At 40.4% G+C, this 20,948-nt stretch overlaps 1 protein-coding gene across 2 annotated transcripts in view; it reads right to left on the reverse strand.

Moving 5' to 3' along the window:
• LOC139205369 (mannosyl-oligosaccharide 1,2-alpha-mannosidase IA) overlaps window positions 1-20,948 on the reverse strand; it is a 168,571-nt gene that overhangs the window by 84,592 nt on the left and 63,031 nt on the right. For both annotated transcript variants that reach the window (XM_070835561.1, XM_070835560.1), the window contains exon 2: window positions 9,367-9,463. In XM_070835561.1, coding sequence (XP_070691662.1) covers window positions 9,367-9,463 — 97 coding nt within the window. The remainder of the gene's footprint in view (window positions 1-9,366; window positions 9,464-20,948) is intronic.

Raw genomic sequence — 20,948 nt, forward strand, 5'->3', positions numbered from 1 at the left:
AAACATGTTTTAGGTCGTTCAGTTACGATGATATGTGACAAGTCCAGCCAGCAGTTTCAGTTTGAGGCCGTATTGGCCTCAGAACAAATAGCCAATATTGAATGGAGGGTTGGGATGTGCTCTCCAGAGGGGGGAAGGGACAAGATCCTGATTTGTCACCTGGCGCTGGTTGCTATGGAGACAGATTATTTCTTCTGGACCATGATGGAGCCCATGGGATATAGGAATGGATGGAGTAGAAATGGAAAGTGGGTGGATGGTGACAACCCTTCACTCTGTGTGTGACTCTAATGTGGCAGGCGGTGATGGGCACCGTTTGCGTAGCCTTTCGTTTAACCCTAATGACAAAGGAGGCTGCCATTCCCTCCCTTCTTCTCTCTAACCTTCACAGCGCCCCCTTCAACACCAGGCACGAGGCCCACTGGGAAGTAATTGCGAATGAGGGAAAAACCTGTCTGCTCTGCCTAATATGTGGGCAGAGAAGAGAGCAGACACTTAGTGGAGGTGGTTGCCAGTTGAATTCTTTTAATAAAACTGTTCCTTAGATAACACGAAGAGGAGTTTGCAAGTGAAAAGAGGACCTCAAGGTTGAGTCTCACTCAGACCGAGCAGCAATTTGTGTTTATATACATACCTATGTGTGCTTATCTGAGTCCTTTATGAGTACCTTCTGAGCAGCACTGTCTTTGCAAATGTGCAGTTTCAGCAGAAATCTTCAGAAGGTCTGTCACTGCTTTGTTTGCTGGGCAAGATTACAGTAATAATAATGATGTATGACAGTGAAAGCCCTCAACACTTTGAGGGGCTCTAAGGAATATCAGGACCCCCAATAGCTCTATAAAACATTTACCTTGCCTTTCCATTGTACCACCAGTAAGAGATGACTAAATAATCCAAGCCATCTCCTCCCTCGTCCTCTGTTCTCCATCATGTATGATCACCTGGTAGCGCTTTACATCATCTGAAGAGCCCTGGGGGTTTTCTAATAAACGCCACTCGTTATAAATAGTCCCCATGGCATGGTGAAGGGTTCAGCCTGTGTCACTACAAGTAGCTCATTTTGCATTCCAGGACAACTCTCTGAGGTCACAAAACCGCCGACCTTATGCTCTTTAATTGCACCTCATGGGAAGAGGAGGGACAAGCAAAAAATGAGGGCAAAGCAGCAGGATAAAACAAAGTGGAAAAAAAGAAAGAATTACATAATCTGAAGATAAAGGCTGAAAAAAGAAACCCATTTTTTCAAAGCGTAGAAAGAGGTCTTTACTAATATGCTGTAGATGGGCACAGAGCTGGAGAGCAATTGTGAATAGCAGCATGTGGCCAATCCCCTTAACAGCCATAGGACATGCATTGTTGATGAAAAATCTGTGGGGTGAGGGAGGGGCAGCTGTGACACCTAACGTAATGCTCTCTCTTTTTTTCCCGCACAATCACTAGCCTTGTCCCCAGCATCTGTTGGACTATGATTTTGGGCTTGGCATTTAATGTGCCATGTGCTTCACTTAGTGACCCACATATTCAGGCACGGGGGTAATGACGTCGTTCACAGAGGCACGAACATCTCTTTAATCCTCCACTTAGGCTCTGGGACTGGTTGGCTTCTTACTTCACAGTGAGTGGAGAAAGTGATATAGTAAATGAGAGCTCCAATAAGAATGGAAAATTAGTTAGTTTAGCCAAAAGAAGGAAGACAAGGAAATGTGAAGTGGGCATAACTAGTGTGAAAGCTCTGTAATGGTAGAGATGACACTGAGATCTAATTATCTTTTTTTTTAGGATTGCTAAACAGCAGGTAATTAACCAAAACTTCACATATATAACTGCGGGTGGGTATCACACATACTAATACATGCTAAAGTATGTACAGTACCAAAAGTTGGCACAAACTGTCTACCCAGATTTAGTCTTGACAAAAGGTCCATGACTAAACAGTTAGCTTAGCACAACGAATGAAAATGGGAAACTAAATCTGCCTGCTAGCACCTCCAAAGATCTCTAATTAAGTCTTTCTATCTAATTTGTACATAAAACCAGTATGAAAGTGAGCATTCGTTCAAACATTAGGGAAAAAGCTTCAACTACTGCATGTCCTGTTGGTCTATGACCCACAAGCATATTAAGGGCGTCCTCAGTGGACACCAAAGCATCTGAGAAGCAGTGTGTAGAGGTATTTTGAGTTATACGCAGTTACTAGCAAAGATACAGCTGTTTGTCAGCTGTGTAAAAAGCAGATGTCTTACTCTTCAACAAAACTGCAGACTCACCTGCTAGCTTGCCACTCAAGTGAGGCGGCAGAGGCACCATAAACAAACAGCAACATCAAATGTACAACCTACTGACGTTATATGGGGTACAACCGAGCAGGGGGTCATTACGTGTTTGTGTTAAAGTGTGTTTGTGTCTTTGAGCGGAGAGGTGTGGTGGTAATTCTGAAAGGACTTTCTAAAATTGTTACTATCTGATGTTGCGTAATTTCAACGTTTCCAAAACCACTACGCCAACACGGCACACATGGTGATTTCTATCATAAACACAACTCTAAAGGGACCTTTGTCAGAATTTCACCTTGCTTTTTTCTTGAGTGCAGTTGAACAACAAAGAAGCGATTTGATCTTGGGTTCTGAGTTGTGAGGGCTTTTGTGCCAGTCATTGTGAAAGCCTCATACCCACCTCTACTTAACAAGAGGTTAGCACAGGATGCCAATGTCCTTCACACATCTTTGTTGCAGCCGAAAGGGAATGGAAAATACATCTAAGGTTCAAAGACACTAGATGGGTAGACAGTTTACCAACCATTTTCCGAGCTTTTTCTCAGACAAAAGGTAAAAGAAGAAAGAAACCATCCAGAGATGGTTTCTTTCACAATAGAGTTCCTCTGAATTGTCTTTCTTTTCATATCAGAGAAAACAGGATTCGCATTTAGGGCACTGGTGATAAAAGATTAACAACATAAACAATCTGTCCAACCTGATTTGTTTCCAGTAATACAGTGATGAATGGTAAGATTTACAAAGGATTCAAGTCAAAACAAGTTGCACAAACTTCTTGAGGTGATCCTCCACCTACAACCTGGTTTAAGTGAAGGACAGCTAAATATCCCATTGAATTAAAAGCATAATTACTCATTCACACATGTTATTATCTCACTAGTGTAATAATGATTCAGAACAAAGACATCAAAATACCCAGAAAGAGGTATTTTTCATTGGCTTTGCTTATCTTTGTTTAGCAATAGTGTGTAGTACTTTTACGTACCATCTTATGGATAATGCCATGTTTGTGTTTAACATCATCATTTAAATTCAAGTCTGAGGGCTCAATTCGGTATTGCTCTGAGATAAGCTGGAAATACTGAACCATCACTACTGATACTTTTAGTTAATGCTCTCCACCATAAAAGTAGGGCACGAGAGCTCTGGGAGCCAAACACTGAAAATAATTCACTGCATTGAGGGCTTTGGCATGCACGTCTTGCACAGTTAACAAGTGTCCCAAAATGACTTTGCATCACTTTCCCACACTCTTTTTAATCTGTTCATATCTGCACATGAGAGTTTAGTCTTTCCCAATAGCCTGGAGTCTTAAAAAGCTCTTAATGTCTCCAGTTCTTCCTTTGCACCAAGCTGTCTGACTTTTCCTCCAAGGAGCGCCTTTCCTCACCCTGTTATACCTCCCTGCCCATCCATATGAAATGATCCATGAAGGCAGATGCCCACCTGTCTTGATGCTGACTGAAAACCTTCAGGAGACGAACAAAGAAGGACTAACAAACAAGAGAAGGGGAATCAAACAAAGCAGGGAGATGACATTTTGAAACAGAAACAAAAACAGTAGAAAGACAAGGTACAGTAGTGCAACCACGGTGGTTAGTCATACGGTAAGTGCTGCAGCTGTCAGATGAGAGAGAAGCTACTTAAGACTAAAATCATCTTCCGTGTTTAAACCTGTAATCACTTCCCCAACACCTCAAATTTAATTCTTAATAATTGCCATAAGTTATTTTTATAACAGTGATGTAGCAGAGAGATTGTCACCTGAATCAGAAGCTGTCCTCGGCTTTACAGAGCTTTATAGAGAGATTCAGCTGCCCGGCCCACAAATTTACTATCTCTGTTCTCTCTCAAATTTCACATAGTATCATTTTCAACCGCATGGGCCTGCTGTTCTCAGTGAAAACGCTCCTTTGACACACTGTACACTACCTGTTCAGCACCAAAGAGCACACAGGCACATTTAGTGACTTGCTGGTGAACATAGTGGAGCATTTAGTTGCTAAAAAGCCACATATTTCCCTCATAAGTTGGTAGAGACCAAAAGCAGAGCAAAAAGAGCGTGAGCATTGTTCTTACATTAGCCAGGTGACATATAAAACACATATAAACATATAATAATGTTGCTCTGTTACTGTTGACTGTTTGCCAGCTATTTTGTGAAATATCAACTTAAAAGGAGATGATATGTCTATGTTCACAACTTTTTTTCAGCTGCCCCCAAATGGCCGAAAAAAATCAGTTATTGCAGGTGTAAGGAATGTAATTTAAAACCTACCACTTGGGGAATAATTCATCCTCAAACTGCAGGTTGACCCATAAAATTGAAGTGTTTCGACAGAACCATTTCAGTTTTAATACCAGCGAGCGCCTCCTGCTCAGAGATTTATTGTTACTGAAAGTCAATAGCAGCCTGCAATTATCCAATTGACCTTCTACAGTGATTTACATCAGTCACAGTGGAAACTGCTGATAGCACCAAATATTGAAGCTAATCCTTACAGTTATTTACATATGTTAATAGTAAATAATAAATACTGAACTATGAAAGACAATATCCATCTGATTCCACCCCTAAGCTACATATATATATGTGTGTGTGTGTGTGTGTGTATATTGTAGATATACAATAATATATTGTAGATATATATACATATACACACACACACACACACACATATATACATATATGTGTGTGTATATATGTATATGTTTATATATATACATATATATACATATATACACATATATGTGTGTGTGTGTGTGTGTGTGTGTATATATATATAAATACACACATATATATACACACATATATATACACATATATATGTGTGTGTGTGTGTGTGTGTATATATATATATATATACACACACACACACACACACACACACACTCTGAACGAGCCTATGAATAGAAAAGAAACCCTGCATGAACCCAGCAAATAATTGCCAATTACATCAGCATTCTTTAAAAGATCGACATACAGATCACCATTTCATTAATAAATTACATTGAGCATCAATCAGCTCTACAATGACACTCTGCAATAGTGCAGTATTTCAACACTAAAGTTTGATAAAATGTTAATATAACGCTTACTAATGAAAAAGTTTCTTATTCGAGGAAGAAAGAACAAGGTCTATTCCTCTCTGTGCGAGAATTCCCACACAATCTTACAAGGAGGCAAAATTGCTGAAAGTACTGTAAACAGCCCAGTTTTCTCTTTGAAATTGCCCTGAGCTTTAAAGGACATACTGTATTTCAAATGACAATAGGGAAATGAGAGGAGAAAAAAAAGTCTATCAGAACCAACTTTGGTTAAGAGAAGAGAATAAAGAGAGAACTGCTTTCAGCCTTAAGGGTCATGACAAAGGAACGAAGAGAGGGATTACAGTAAAAATAGAAAGAGGTGGGGTTTGAGAGAAAGACTCAGGAAGATTATAGTCGAGTGAAAGTGTGCCAAAGAGAGGAAATAAGTAGGAAGGTTCAGCAGCAGAGGAAAAATTCTCTGGGTGCCTTTTTGTTGTTTGTATTGAGCGCCATTGAGTGGGCAGCAGAAGGGATGTTCAGGTGACTCTCAGCACATTGACAAGCTTCTGACGAGAACGCTAACCGTAGATCCAATCAGGCCGTGTTTCTGTTTACTCTGGGGATTAAATTAAAGAACACAGCATCCAATTTCATACCTGGCTTCCTGCACCACCATTCACAATGTGACATTTACTCTCTAACATGATGCCCTTTCTTTCTTCCTCTCCCTTCGACCCCCCTCTCTCTCAATGCTCATAGATAATACACTGTGTAGCAAACAAGGAGGTTTGAGTGGAAAAATGACGCCAGCTTCACACAGAACGGAAATACAGTTGTTTATGGGATTAACCATGAAGTCGTTCCCCTTCCCCCACACTTGGAGACTTAACTATTTCTCTATTGCCAGAGACAAATAGCTTACTCCGTCCCAGCTTTCATTGTTTGCATTATCGGTTGAATCTGCATTAAGGTATGCTGCCCTGTGGATGGCTGCGCTACACGGATAAAGACGGCAATTAGGTGCCAGAAGTTGAGGATCGCACTATCCATTATGAGAAACCTTTGGCCACAACAGCAGAACTATTTGAAAAGTGTGGCTTCAATGTGAGATATCTGCTGGGGGAAAAATAACACGTTCTGTTACGAATTGATTCATAACACACATACATGCACGCACAAATGGCTACAGAACTGCTGTATGGGGCCATGCAGCATCAAGAAAGAAGCGAGTCAACCTTTTTTTCTGGGATATTGTGTTGTAGAGCTTTGGTGTAATATTAAAGTTTTGCAAGCACTGCTGATTGCAGTGAAAAATAATGCACCAATCTGTATCTTTCTGCACGTTTTAGCTGCTCTTGCCCAATTTTTTTTCAACTAGCTGGGCCACACGGTTGAGTCATTTTTGTGCTCATGCGCATTGCCCCATATAAAATGGCACATCTGAGTGTGTCACTGCCTCTAACTTACACACAAGCTAATTAAATGCTGCCTACTAAGCCCAAAGTGTGAGACGGCTCATGCAAATGAGTGGCTGGAAGAGAGAGAGCCGAATATTTAGCCATCCAAAAAGACAAAAAGATATATTTCTCTGGAGACTGTGCGTGTAAAATGTACGTTTCTATGGAGATAACTCAAAGCAGAGTGCTGTCTCCATAGAAACATAGTGATTGCTCAGCTTCTGCTGTTTATGTTTTTTTTCCTACAAGCCTGTGGAGATTGTTGATGTTTAAGACAACATAAAGCAAGATAAAGAAAGGCTCAATAATCTCCCAGTGTCACGTATAAATCCAGCTTTAGTGGACCAAAGCAGCTAAAGCACGAGCTGGATAGCTTGTGAGGAAGAGCACAGATGGGATGTTGATATTCCTCTGTTTGTACTGGATCTCTGAGTAATATATAGTGATTGGTTGCTAATGTGCTTGCCGTAACTATTTAATAAGTGGAAATCAAGGATCATTGCTGTGAGTCTGTCAGGAGTCTACTTTCTGCCCTCCAGCAGTCAGACATTACTTAATGCAGCTTTGACACAAGCAAATCACAGCAACCGACTCTATCATTGTCTTTATCATTCCTCAAGGTTTAGTATTGGCAGCAGTACAGTCCATTAATTTTCAATGTCCTTAGCTGTTATTGCTTCCTAATAATGATTTACATCACAAGTGGTTTAAGTGGAAGATGCCCTCATAACTCATCTTGAGACATTACTTGCAGGAAGAAAATATCCTTTCCTCACATCATATTAAAAGGCCATTAAAACACATTATCAGTCCAAACAATCTAAAAAAGGCTAATTCGATCAACAAAATACCTTCCAATGAATACCAGCTAGTGAGAAAATCAATTTGGCTTTATCGCATTGTGTGCATTTATTATTCAATTTGCTCTCTTGTACTGACTGATATGCACAATGTTCGGTATTTGTTAGCGAAACCACGGGGTAATCAAATATCAATAAAAATGTGCTAATGTAAAAATGTTGTTTTTTGCATTTGATCTTATAATTGGACAACAAAGATGAAGTAAACTGTGCCAAAGATAAACTGTGAATTCTCGTGATTTTCAGAGCAAGTCTGTGAGGTCTATTTTACACAATAGCATCTTGTGCCACTGAAGTGATAAAATGTTTGTTTGATATTTATTTTTTTCTTTCTGCTTTCCCCTCCTGGGATTCCTCGGCAACTGAGTGCTTCAAAGCCGCTTTGACATCACACCCACCACTCCTCTTATTCCTTTAACTAAAATTCATCAGCAGCTCGGTTCAAAACCTTGCGTCTTTTTATTGACGTATGTATGCACATCTACCTCACTGTCAGGGAAGACTGAACGAGTGGATTCACTTCTTTCAGAAATCTTTTGCCACAAAATTGGACTTTGCGTTCTTGCTGAAGGCTGCTTTCTTACATATGGATGCTCTGTCTTCAAAAAAGCTGCTGCAATTTTTTTTTTTTAAAAAGGGCAACATCAGGGTTTGTATGATTTTTATAGTAGGTTTAATCAAATCCTGGATAGGTTGCTTTGAAATGCAACACCTATCACATGATTTAAGAATAATGCTTCAAAAGGACTCCGCTTAACTATGAACTTGGCAGTCTTGGGGGAATGAGAGCAGAATAGAGATCACAAACTGTATTTTCAATAGAGCTTGCATCATCGCCTTAATAACCTCGAATCTCTACAGATGTGAGGGACGAAAACAGTACCCATTCAAGTCTTATTAACAGCTGATCCGCCTTCTTTATTGGATCTCCCTCTGGCTCAGCAGTGAGAACTGACTGATACGCTCCGCTGCAGAGGACCTGGTGTGAGAAGTTACCTTTCAACAGACAGACAAGCTGTGTTTCATTTCATTCATTATGATTTGTTTTGAGTATTGGTGTAAGGATTATAAAAAAATCAAAAAAAAAAAATCAAATCAGAATTTGTTTCAACTTTCAGTTGTTCGTTTGTGCCTCTTTTTAACGGCAACTTACTTGACAAATATTTATCTGAAATGTCTGAACTGATGATAGTTTCTCAAAAGAAACCAACTTACCAAAAAACATTTATGACAACATTCCTCACGTTTGAGAACCTAGAAACTTATGCAATGTGCAAAATGGGGCAAAACAGAACCAAGTTAAAGCACAGCACAAAAAGTAATACACAGATCATTAATCATTTAGAGAAAATATAAATTAAACTGGTTATATTTTACAGAGTTGGCTCTCAGCTTGAAACGCAGCCTGTTTGCTTTTCCTCACTTGGCTGGATTCATGTCCTTGTGATATTTGTTATGCTTATGCATATTACAGTGTGAGACGGAGCATATAACTTTGCTTTGAAAATCCTGAAAATTGATGTTTTTTTTCTACAACGTTAATTTGATCATACACTTGCTAACTCGTCTTCTTTTTCGTTGAAAGTTCAGGAAGAAAAAAATCTCAATTTATAGTTTCAGTCTGTCTCAGTGCAGTTTTGTGCATAAAACCTTTTTCAGAAAGAAGGTCAACAGATCTTGGAAAAAAAAAAGAAGTTAGATGACCTTCCTGGCCTTTTGAGCCTTGAGCAAAACGCTGACACTCACCAAACATGTTGCCAATATGCCCATTTCTCGTCAAAGGCCGCAGCTCATTCTTGCCCCAGGCGTAGCGCTTGTAGTTGTCCCAGGCAAACTTCATCATCTACAACATAAACAGAGGGCAGACATACTGGTCACTGGACTGACAACTCCAAAACAGACGTAATTAAATTGGTGTAGCTCAAGGCAAGAAGAATGATAGCCTATTGATCAAAGTGGATTAAGGACAAGCGTGCAATCAACACACATAAACAAGACAGCTAAACAATAAGATCGGCATTTCTCCTGCAGCTACTCCTCCAAAATTAAATATTGAATGATGTCAGAAGATGAAAAGCAAGTTTAACAGAATTTTTAAATTGATGCTCTTTTCCGAAACTGCCACTGGGATGTGTGTCTTTGATGCAGTAAAACAGAGACAGCATGACAGGGAAGACAGAGATGAAGAAAAACATTGTAATCATTTCAGCTGAAAAGCCCAGAGTTTAGTGATGCATCTCTGCCTGCAGCTACATACACAGTTTAGAAGGATGTAAGGGAGGAGGTTGGATTACTATTAATCGAATAAATTCATGAATATCCAACAAAAAATGATAACGCTGGAAAGTGTAGAGTGCACACATCCAAAACAAACCTCTACAGGTGCTGATCAAAAAACACACTGTCAAAAAAGTCAGACAAAAATCTGAGAAGCTTTCTGAAAAATGGATTTTATCGAATAGAGAAAGTTGGAGTCTATCAGACATCTTTATCAAACATCAAATAGAGGAGGAGGAGAAGGAAGGAGAAAGGAGAACAAGGACTATGCGGTCAACAGGCATGATACCTGCCATGTTTAATGTTTACCAGGTTCATCATTTTAGTTTATGCCAACATTTGCTTATTCGCATATGAAGTACAGCTGAGGCTCATGGGAATGACTTATTTGGTAATAAGCTGAAGTTTTTGACCTGATGATGGTGTTTGATTATAAATTAAAGGATGACCAAAGCTATGACAATAGAGGGGAAAATTAAAATGTGTCGTAAGCTATGTGGCAATACAGGAAGACATTTCACTAAAAAACTAAAATGTTAACCTCTCGGTGGCGCTAGAGGAAAAGTCAGAGAATCTGCGCAGTCTTTAGGATTCACCCTCTAGGGACCATGAATGCCTGAGCAAAATCTCCCACTGTCATCTTGTAGTTATACAACATGGATAAAGACACACTTCTTGGTTCTTTATCTTTATATCATCAAAGAGATGCCATGACGCATGCACATACAATCTCTGACAACATGAAAACGAATTCCAGTGGCAAGTATACTAGTATCCTAATTCAGGTGCTTTCAACAATGACATGTCAATGAGATTCCATTGTCTCCAGCATGACAAAACAAAGATAAAGAAAGTGGGTAGACTCCATGCAGTCTGTCGAAAGGAGGACAACTGGTCCAGGATTTTGTTTTTTCCCTCCCTGGATTTCACAGTAACACAATGTCACCTCTATTATCAATACTACATGAGACTCTTTGCTCCCCCGAGGTGGGCTCATACAATATAAGCCTGTAAGAAACAGACAACGTAATTGCGATTACCTCTGTCAAGACCTCCAGCCGAATATCTACTCACTGTAAAAAGCTCATTAAAAACCTCAAAGAATAGAGAGCTCCAGCCTTTTCTCACACAAAAACAACCAAAATTTTCCATGAAAGACACATTGTTCAAAATGAAAGTTTAATGTCCTTCAAGTTCAGGAAGAAAGCGACTACGGGTCTGAGATCTGATTAAAGGTGAATTAGATGTCACTAAACTATTACGAAGCTACTGTGCCAGATTATTTTTTAACTTTTTGGCATCTGTGCTTCACCACACATTAAAGCACTGTGTGGTGAAAAACATTCACAGATCAGAGGAGAAGACAATTTGCATCATCTTTGGTGTTTTCTTTTGTTGTTTTTCTTCATCTGGAGTATGGCTTCAAATGAGCATTGTTTCCATTTGCAAAAACAAATACCAATAATGTATGCAGTCGCGTTCTCACAAAATGTGAAAAACAAGAACCCAATATGATTAAAGGAAACGCACCAATGCATCTTATTGGTGGAAATACATTCTCAAGGGTAATAATTTTCTTCAGAAAGTGTTGAAAGAACAAAAATACCCAGTCGCAGTCTGATTGTGTCCTGACAGAATGTTCTGCCCTGCAGAATGAAACAAGCAAATGTCTCAAGTTTTATTTGAAACTTACTCCATCTTTTATAATGCCAGCCTGTCTCACTCCTCCGGCAGCTTTGAAAGCAGAAGAACAAAAGTAATAGGAAAATGCAATTGCACAAAATGTGGGATTTCGTAAATGTTAGAACTCCGTGTCCCTCTCCGCTTCTTTTGAAGGACTTTGCAGAAATGATCAAAAGGCATGATGGAACCTTTATGACCATCATCAAATAAATGTCAGGGGAAGTAAAAAACAGGCAGATGGTATGCTCAAACTGCTTGACTGTAGGCACAGAAAATGTAAAATGGCAACATAAATCAGCGATGACATGATGCAAAAAGAAAGGATTTAATGCAGGAGGTGCTGCAACTGATATTAACTTTCAATAGTGACTAATCTATCAATGCTATTATTTAAGCCATAAAATGTCACAAAAAAACAGATTAAAATGCCTAAAAAGTTTTCCAGAGGCTAAATTGAAATCTTAGAACTACTTGTTTTGTCCTACTAACAATCTAAAGCCCAGGAGCATTCGGTTTATAGTGATATAAAACAGAGAACGTATCAAATCATGACATTTGAGAGGACTTTTTTTCATTTTATTTCTATTTTTCGTGTTTTGAATGTTGAACACACTAAATACAAATTAAGAACTACAGAGGTGCACTGTAACTAAACAAACTGGTACCTCAGTGTAGAACAGCTGGTTCATCAATAATGCTGCTTTAGTAATGAAAAATTAGTCAATTAATCCAACAGTTGACAAGTATTTTCAATTAATAATTAATGGCCCTTATCAATGACAAACAATTTCTGACTCCATCTACTTGAACGTGAGACTTTCCTTTCCCCTGCTTTATCTTACTGCTTGGACATCTTTAGGTTTTTTAAATCTTGGTCTGACAAAACAGACATTCTGACAATGTCCCCTTAGGCCCTGAGAAACTATGGCATTTTTATGACATGATTTATGACATCTTACAGATGATTTATCAAAACAATAACTGATTAATAAACGTAATTGATTGCTACATTAATCATCAAAAAGAATATCATAAAACAGCGTCCTGTGCATGCAATCCACTGTCTCACCAATCCAACTTTGTCTCCCAAAAAGCTGCAATCACATACAAAAACATTTTATAACTAACATTGCCACCCACAGCCGGCAGATTTAAGACTTTTGGAAATGAAATGTTTGACTTTTTAACTCCTTCTACGGTTTTATTTGAATGCTATTAATATTGCTATCATTTTCATACCAGAATGGAAGCAGGATCAATCTCACACTGCATAAAAATATTTGGCTGAGCTTCCTGCTGCAACACACTGATGTTGTGTCATTCCACTGGAGGATAACAGATATCTGGCATAGTTTTTTCACACCTCTGCTGTTGTGTGCAACGGAGGGTCAAAGTGTGGGAGGACCAGGGGCAAACCGTCAAAAGATTGTTGGTGTCACAGCTCACGATCACAGCACACAACACACATGGCGCTAATCAATAGCTGCAGCCATAGCCAAGCATGCCTCCCTGCAACGCTGCTTCTCCAAGAGACTGGACGCGAATGAATGAATGATTTGCTTTCAGGGACACAAAAAGCAGACACAGGCATGATCTGACAGGACACTGAGCGTTCTTTGGTTAAACTAATTGGTTGGTTGTTAGGCAGAGGAGATCAATAACTGAACCCAGAGCCAGTGATTAAAGTGAATCAGGGATTGACCCGGGATACAACACACCAATACCAAGACCACAGGTCAGAAGCCATGCACTGGTGATTATGCGCTCAAGGATGGTCACAAGACCTCAACTACATGATGAAACTGACAAAAGCAGTTGCATAAGTGATTATATTTAGGCAGCATCAATTCAAAAGCCCTTATTAAAATGCCCGAGGAGATGTAATATCACAGTTTTCATCATATCATAACACAAACATAGGAAGTATATAGAACATATGAAATTTAGAAAATGCCACAATATCAATTTTCCCTTTCCTTCGCAAAGAGAAATGTACTGCCTAGTTTTTTACTAAAATAAATTCAAGCATGCAAATGTTTTGAAACACAGAGCTATAAATGAAGTTAATCCATATGAACATCTGTGAGACTCTCAACAGTGGTTAAAATAGCTATACTTTCCTGTGCTCTGGTCATCTGGAAATCAACTATATTTCCAGTATAGGTCACAGCCGTCCAAGAGAAAATAACACCACAAGAGGGTACAACTACCTCAGCGTTGGTTCTCTCCATCCTAGAAAAGCCCAGCATGGACCCCGCACTGTTCTGTAGGGTTTCTTCCGCATCATACAGAGCGATTGTGAAGCTCTGCGGACTGAAAACTAGAAAACCACTGGTATGTAACAGAAAAAAAACACTAAACCTCTATGTGCATCAGACTGGGAAGCACATGCAGGGTAATGAATTGTGCTTGCATGAACGATGAAACCTTGGTTTTATAGAAGTTTGTGAATTTCCCCCTATGGGGGATCAATAAAGTCTATCTAAGTGTTGCTTGACTGAATGCATGGATCTACCTTTTGTGCACTCTAGGGACAAGGTGTTTCTCTTTAATAGATATGTGTGTTTTCAAAAGACAAGGCTATAAACATCTGTTCTTCCTGTTTCTGACTCTGCTGGATCCACATTTGCTATGTTACGACCGCCTATGTGCACTGAACTCTCAAAAGGTGCACAATCACAGACTGCCATTGACATACAGGGGGCTGATATGTAAATTTGTGAGTTATGTGTGAAAAGTCATGAAAGAATGAAAAGGAAAAAGTGATCTCAAAGGACTGTTTTTAGCAGGAGGTTGCGGAACTAGAAGATGCAGCCAGTCGGTCATTTTTTTTGACTGATTTGAGTGCAAATCATTTTGGTAAATGGTGATATATAGTAACTCGCAGTATTGTCACCATGGGCCAATAATGAGGCTTTTGAAGCTTGTTTTATCCCTCATTGCTTAGATGGGACTTATCCAACAACATCCATGTTTAACAATTTCAAAGGATGGCAGAATCGTCTGGCACACAGAGGGAACAATCTGAACCAAGGTTTCCTCGAGGCAATAATGAAAGAAAAAAAAAAAACTCTTCTAAACCAAGAGCACTGTTACAGACGAAGAGATGGAATAATGGGATATTGTCAGAGGGAGAGGTCTGAATACTGAGTTCAGATGACATGTGCTAATATCAATAATCTGACCAACAGCAAACCATGGTAAAGTAAAAGTACTGCCATAATCATTAGGACAGGGGTTATCCCATGGGGTTAATTCTGGCTCTGAAATAAAGTTTCAAGCATACTTCGATACAACACGATGTTCATTTTGTAAATGATGGTCCCATTTAGAGAAAAATAGACCATAAAGCAGGGTATGCTTTAGGACAGGACAACCCTGAGACTCACAAATGAGAAGCGGAGAAAAAAACCTGCGCATCACTTCTGACTCCACAATCAAAAGGATGACGGCCATAAAACCAAGATGGCAACTTTGAAAATTATTAATTAACTCAAGACTTCAGAATGGTGGTCCACAAATCAATGGGTGATGTAACAATGGCGACATCCACTTCATTCATCCAGTCTATGTTAGATTACATCCCTAGGAAGACATGCAGCTCTGTATTTTCCTCCATTGGGCTCTCAGGATTTGCTTCCTCGGATGACAAGCTTTGGTTTCAAGTGAAAACTACTATGCAGAAGAGTTGCAATGCCTTTGCCTTTGGATAATGGTGTAGACTGCAGAGTAATGAGTTACCGTCTACTCGCCAAGCAAGCAGGATACATCATTTACAGAAAAAAAAATAGAAAAAAAACACTCTTCCTAGGCCTCCTTGACAATTCACATTCACTGTGGTTATCGCTAATTAGCTAACAGTGTGGGCTGACGTGGGCTGCACCACCAGCGAACACTGAATTGTGAAATGAGCCAGTGAAGACTACACTGGCTCATTGTAAACACGGTACTAGCAGCTGGGCTTGGACTCATTGGACCCCATGTGGCCCATGAGAAGCAGATATACAGAGATGAAGTGGTGGGCTGAACAATTTGTAGCTTATTCTGGACAACTAATTAGAGCAGATCTTCTGCTTAAGGCACAGCAACAGTCCCCACCTCCCTGATATCACCGTGTTCTGTAGCTGTGTGGGTTTCTTTACGGAGAACGCCGCTGTGGGAACTCACAGCACACTGCATCTCTGACATAATGATAGAAAGTGTTTTTTACGCAGGAAAGATACATCAGATATGAGTGATATTTTACACGTGTGTTTTTTTTACACAAATAGAAGAAAAGCCTAATTAACACACGTTTAGATCAAGAGATTGGAAGTGTTGGGCTATCTGAAATCACACAGTTTTAACATTATGTAACCCTACCGCAAACATCATTACGAATGCTGCGGCTGATGACGAGAGAGGAGCTGCATCGCCTGCCAATTAAGCTTGTACATTGTATACTCGCAAAATGGGAATCTGCATATACATACAGCCTCGCTTTCAGGCGGCTGAAGATATGGTTCATTTTCCATCAATAAAACTTGAAATGTTTTGTGTGAAAAAAAAAGTAAGCTACTGAAGGAGATACAAAAATAAATAAGCCTTCAGGAAACATTTCAGACTCCTTGGTTTCTTGTGTATTACACCCTTAAAAGGAGCCTAAGTGCAGTGTAGTGGTAATACTGTACAACATGGCAATATACTTCCAGGCTTAGAGTCTGTACCCCACTGGGACCGTCCATGTCGAAAATGGACGCACCGTCTGGCACTCTGGATAAGAGCATCTATCAAACAACGTGCAGTCTGAGCAGTTAATAGTGAAGATAGGTGAAAATAAATCCTTACTGATCAATCTCAGCTTTGCCCATCAATGACGTATTGCCCTGTATGTTTAGAAACCTTAGAAACCATTGAAACCTTAGAACAAACTAAAAAGAAAAAAACATGCAAGGAAAGAAATATTAAGCAGAAGATGTTCACATGTTGATGATTATTAGAGAGCTACCAGTCGGCAAAAGAAATCTTATGGGGAGTCCATTCTTCATTATTTCTGGTATGCACAAGCTAACCATATGCTTCTACATTATACATTTGTGAAATGCCAACTCACTGCACAATGCTGGTATTTCTTCTCAAAACAGTGACAGGCCTCTGTGTAAATCATACTGACCACGGTACCACTTTCTTAGCTAAACAACATGGATCATTTCATACCACATGAACAAGAGTCTTATAAATATACATAACGCATGCCTCAAAGCACACTTGACACTTTCCCACCCGGCACGTTTTGCAATGCAGTTGTTATGTTTGCCTCCACGGGCGAGGCATCCCTTTAATCTGCGGAGGCTTTGGGTGGATCATGGATAATAAATCACCCCAGCACCCTGGCACAGCAGCCCCAAGACACTGCTGCGTTAACAAGGTGCTGTGTCATCACCTGAAACCAAGGCGACCTTTGGCAAAGAAGATACAGAATCAGCTTTCCTCCACCATTTCCCCTGAACTTCGCACCTTCACTTGCACATCGTTCCCGCTCACACTTCCTCCCGCCTCCAGTATTAGACCTGCTCTGGAGCGCAGCCATTTTCTGCCTATTAAAAGCACATTCATGGTGAGCGGCGACGGAGCCGTGCAGGTCTCTGAAGGCCAGTGAGGTCTCCTCCTGAGTCAGCACAACACTGTGGCCAATTACAAGCAAGTCCCAAAACAAGAGCCAAAAGTTGGACAAGCAGACAGCACTGAGCCGCAGATCATTCATGCATGGAATTACTGAATGTCTGGAATCAGTTTCAAAATCAGCTGACTATACCAACACAAGCAGGGGCATAGGCGCAAGTCTCAGAAGTATGTGTGTGTGTGTGTGTGTGTGTGTGTGTGTGTGTTTTGAGGGGGTCGTGAAACAATGAATAAAATGTATTAATGTATCAACCCTATTTCAAGGTTCTATATGCAAGATTCGGAACCAGTAGAAATCACACTAGACCAATAGAAACTCACACCAAAACATGTGTATGAGACAAACAGCCAGAGAGATAAACGACTAAATGAAGTTACCTGTTTGTGAACAGTGTCAAGTGATGAGGTAAGTACACAAGGCCAGTGAGAGGATTCATCTTGGTGGTTATTTTGTCAGTTGGAATATTGATCTTTATATCTTGGGGATGAGGGAAAAGGGGACGAGGCTTTAGAAGCAGAGGAGCCTGGGAGCTCACACCTTTTTAGCCAAAGAATGTGGTTTCCTTCCTTTGATGGAGGAAATTCTAAAAGCATTAACAATTAGATCTCTCACATGCACCAACAGGCATGATCAGCTGATGCAGCTTAAAAAGCAAAGAACAGAGAAGCTTGAATTACAACACACACACAGAGAGGCTCACGATGCAATTACTCCACTATATATTTACATAGCAAATAGTTGTTCGCAGCTATATTAATTGTCTGAGTGTTGTATATGGGCCCGTTAAAATCACGTTTAGTGCAGCGCTGTATTATGAGGAGAGCTAAAAGGACCATTAACAACTCTTCTCATATAAAATAATATAATAGGCAGAGTAACTGTACACAGAAATGCACAACAACAGATTCTGATTACAATAATTCTGCACAGTCCTTGTAGTTAACAATAATTGAGTCAGAAAGCCTTGGTACACACTCAAAGCTGACATCCAGCTGCAAGACATAGTTTGAGCAAATCGCAGTTATAACTGATGTGGACAGCTGGATCTGAGCAGTAAACTTTACAATTGTTTTTTGCAGATCATTCCCACAGAATTAGCTTCCATGGTGATTATCCAACGTGATTTTCTGATGTATTATTTTCAAGCCAACTATTGGTATCTGCCTGTTAAAATGACATAATAACAATGCACCTTTTCTTACATATAGAACATTACAAATGGAATTTAAATGAATGTTAGTGTCCAGAATGTAAAGTCACTCTGGTGTTGCAATGTATGCCAGCGTCCCTCCCTCCCTCTCTCTCTCTTTGGCAGGTGTCCTCACCGCTCTCTCCTAAACGGATCATTAGGAGAGATGTGTGGCCTGTGCCAAGTCGTCTCCTGAGCGTCTCCCACTGGTGGTTTGGGAGTTCCAAAGCGCCATGAAAGATTCATGCCAAGAGAGAGAGAATCGCCACGAGCAGCCTATTAAAATGTCTCGACTCGGGTCTTGAATTGTTGGGGAGGTAGACCTGGAGTATTAACGTCCCTAAATGGCCCCAGTGGAGCCAGCTGATGATAAGTAATGAAGAGAAAAATAGATGTGACAAAAGAGTTTTGAATAGACCTAACCTATGGCTCTAAGAGTGTATTCAAGGAAGTTGGTATGAGAATGGGCAGACATTGCATGTTTGAATCTGCCTCTCTGCACAGCCACAAACTACGACTTTCATGCTCACAGAGTACGGATCAATTAACCAGTTATGGTTTGGATGTTCACAAAGAACGTACAGATTCAGCGGTCAAGACGGCCTGGACCTCAACAACGTTGACATAAAAAGATAAAGGCAGCATCACTTAGTGCAATTCTGCTATGAGCAGAGAGCAGGAGATGGAAGAAAAGAGGAAAAGTATGGAGCTGAGTAGAAGATGCAGACAATGTGGTCTGTCTGTGCTACGGTGAATATCAGTGAATATCCCAGCACTCTCCAGACTACACTTCAGCCTTTTGACAGCAGCCACTTGGGAAATTGGACAGTTTAGCTGCTCAAACTGGAAGACAGCTGACCAAAATTTCTGACGTGCCAGAAATCCAACTGATCGCCCCGAAGCCCAACTGTTGATTGTTCAGGCAATTAATCAGGCATCACGACCCCATCAGACTGCACCTGAAACGACAGCCAATCCAACAGAAATTGGCCTAATTCTAAAATCAGTTGAGGGTTCGGACCGAATCTGTACAGCGTCTGCCCAGAGGATTATCGGCAATAATAGATTTTTTTTTAAGCCCCATCAAATGTTTTCAGTTAGTAAATTAAGTTGATGTTATCAAAATGTGTAGAATTCACAAAATCCTTTAGCGCCGCATAGACTGTGCAGTAAACACCTGCATACTAAGTGCTTCAACAGCAGTCCCTGTTCAGAGTGACAACCCGACTGAAACACTGGATTAACACTGCTGCTCTCTCTTTCAAGCATCCACTGCATTACAGTCCAAAGTGATGTTCGCCTGCACAAGAGCTTTCAAGGCTCCAGTCAAACTGTTTCCCTTCCTTTCAGTTTCCTTTGGATCACCGAATTGGTGTAATCAATAGACCCTGCCAGGAAGGTTGATGGAAACTGAAGGACCGAAGAGTTGAATGGTCTCTAAAGTTAGAGGAGTAAGGGGAACTTTCACAAGAAATATCGCACACCCAGTAATTCTCCAGAAACCCCCTGACCTGCTGTCCTCCACGCTCACTCATCTTGCTGACAGCAGCTCTCTCCTCAAAAACAAGACAGTAATGAAATTGCAGGGATGATGCAGAAAATGAGGGGCTAGTAAATACAAACTATTACATAGCTTTTACAGTATTATTACAACAATGAAGGCAGAAGACAGAAGAGCAGGGGAAAAGGGTTGAGAAAGAAGGGCATTCAGAGAGCAGAGTGGGAAGTAATTTGTCTGCAAGAAATTGCCCCTTTGAGTGGGCTGCCCGGAGATAGGGTTCCACTTTGGGAACAACACAGTGTCTTGTGAGGATCATGATGGTGAGCCCACAGTGCTTATTAGAAATAAATCCACAATGTCCGCCCCCCCTTGGGAAACTTCAAACAATACTACAGGCTTCGGCGCCCATCTGTAGGTGTTCTCACTGAGAGACGGAGAGAGAGAACCAGAGAGAGTTTCACCAGCAGTTATTTTGAGAGGAAGACGTACAAGTAGATCAGGTCTTGCTCATATGCACCAGGGAGGGAAAAAGGGAGCGCCATTAATAGATTTACCAAGATAAGCTGAGGAGAGCTGGATTTTTACAAAAGAAGCTTATTTTTGATAAAGTGAGACAGATGACCTGTTTTTTTATAGTGTCACCTGGCTGCTATCACTTTCAGATTAATTTCATCCCCAGTCTGCACCCTGGAGGGAAAAACCCAATGACAACTGAGTGTTTTGTCATTTTACCCAATAGACGCAGTACGGAGTGTGTTAGATCGAGCTAAAATCTACTTTCGTGAACAACCAAAACCACGCAATCTACTCTAATCTCAAAATAATGCATTAATGATGAGTATCAGACATTGATGTACGTTTCCCTGTGGTGAGTTGACCATCCTGACATTTTGCAAGTGTGCAGCCCTGGTGCTTTAGGTCAGAGAAAACCAGTCAGACAGATGACTGGTTCACATACTGTTGCTAGAAAAGAGCAACAGAGCCAGACCAGTGCTGACCTTCTCAATGATTTGTTG

Source organism: Pempheris klunzingeri, chromosome 8, assembly GCF_042242105.1.
Source record: "Pempheris klunzingeri isolate RE-2024b chromosome 8, fPemKlu1.hap1, whole genome shotgun sequence".
NCBI lineage: Eukaryota > Metazoa > Chordata > Actinopteri > Acropomatiformes > Pempheridae > Pempheris > Pempheris klunzingeri.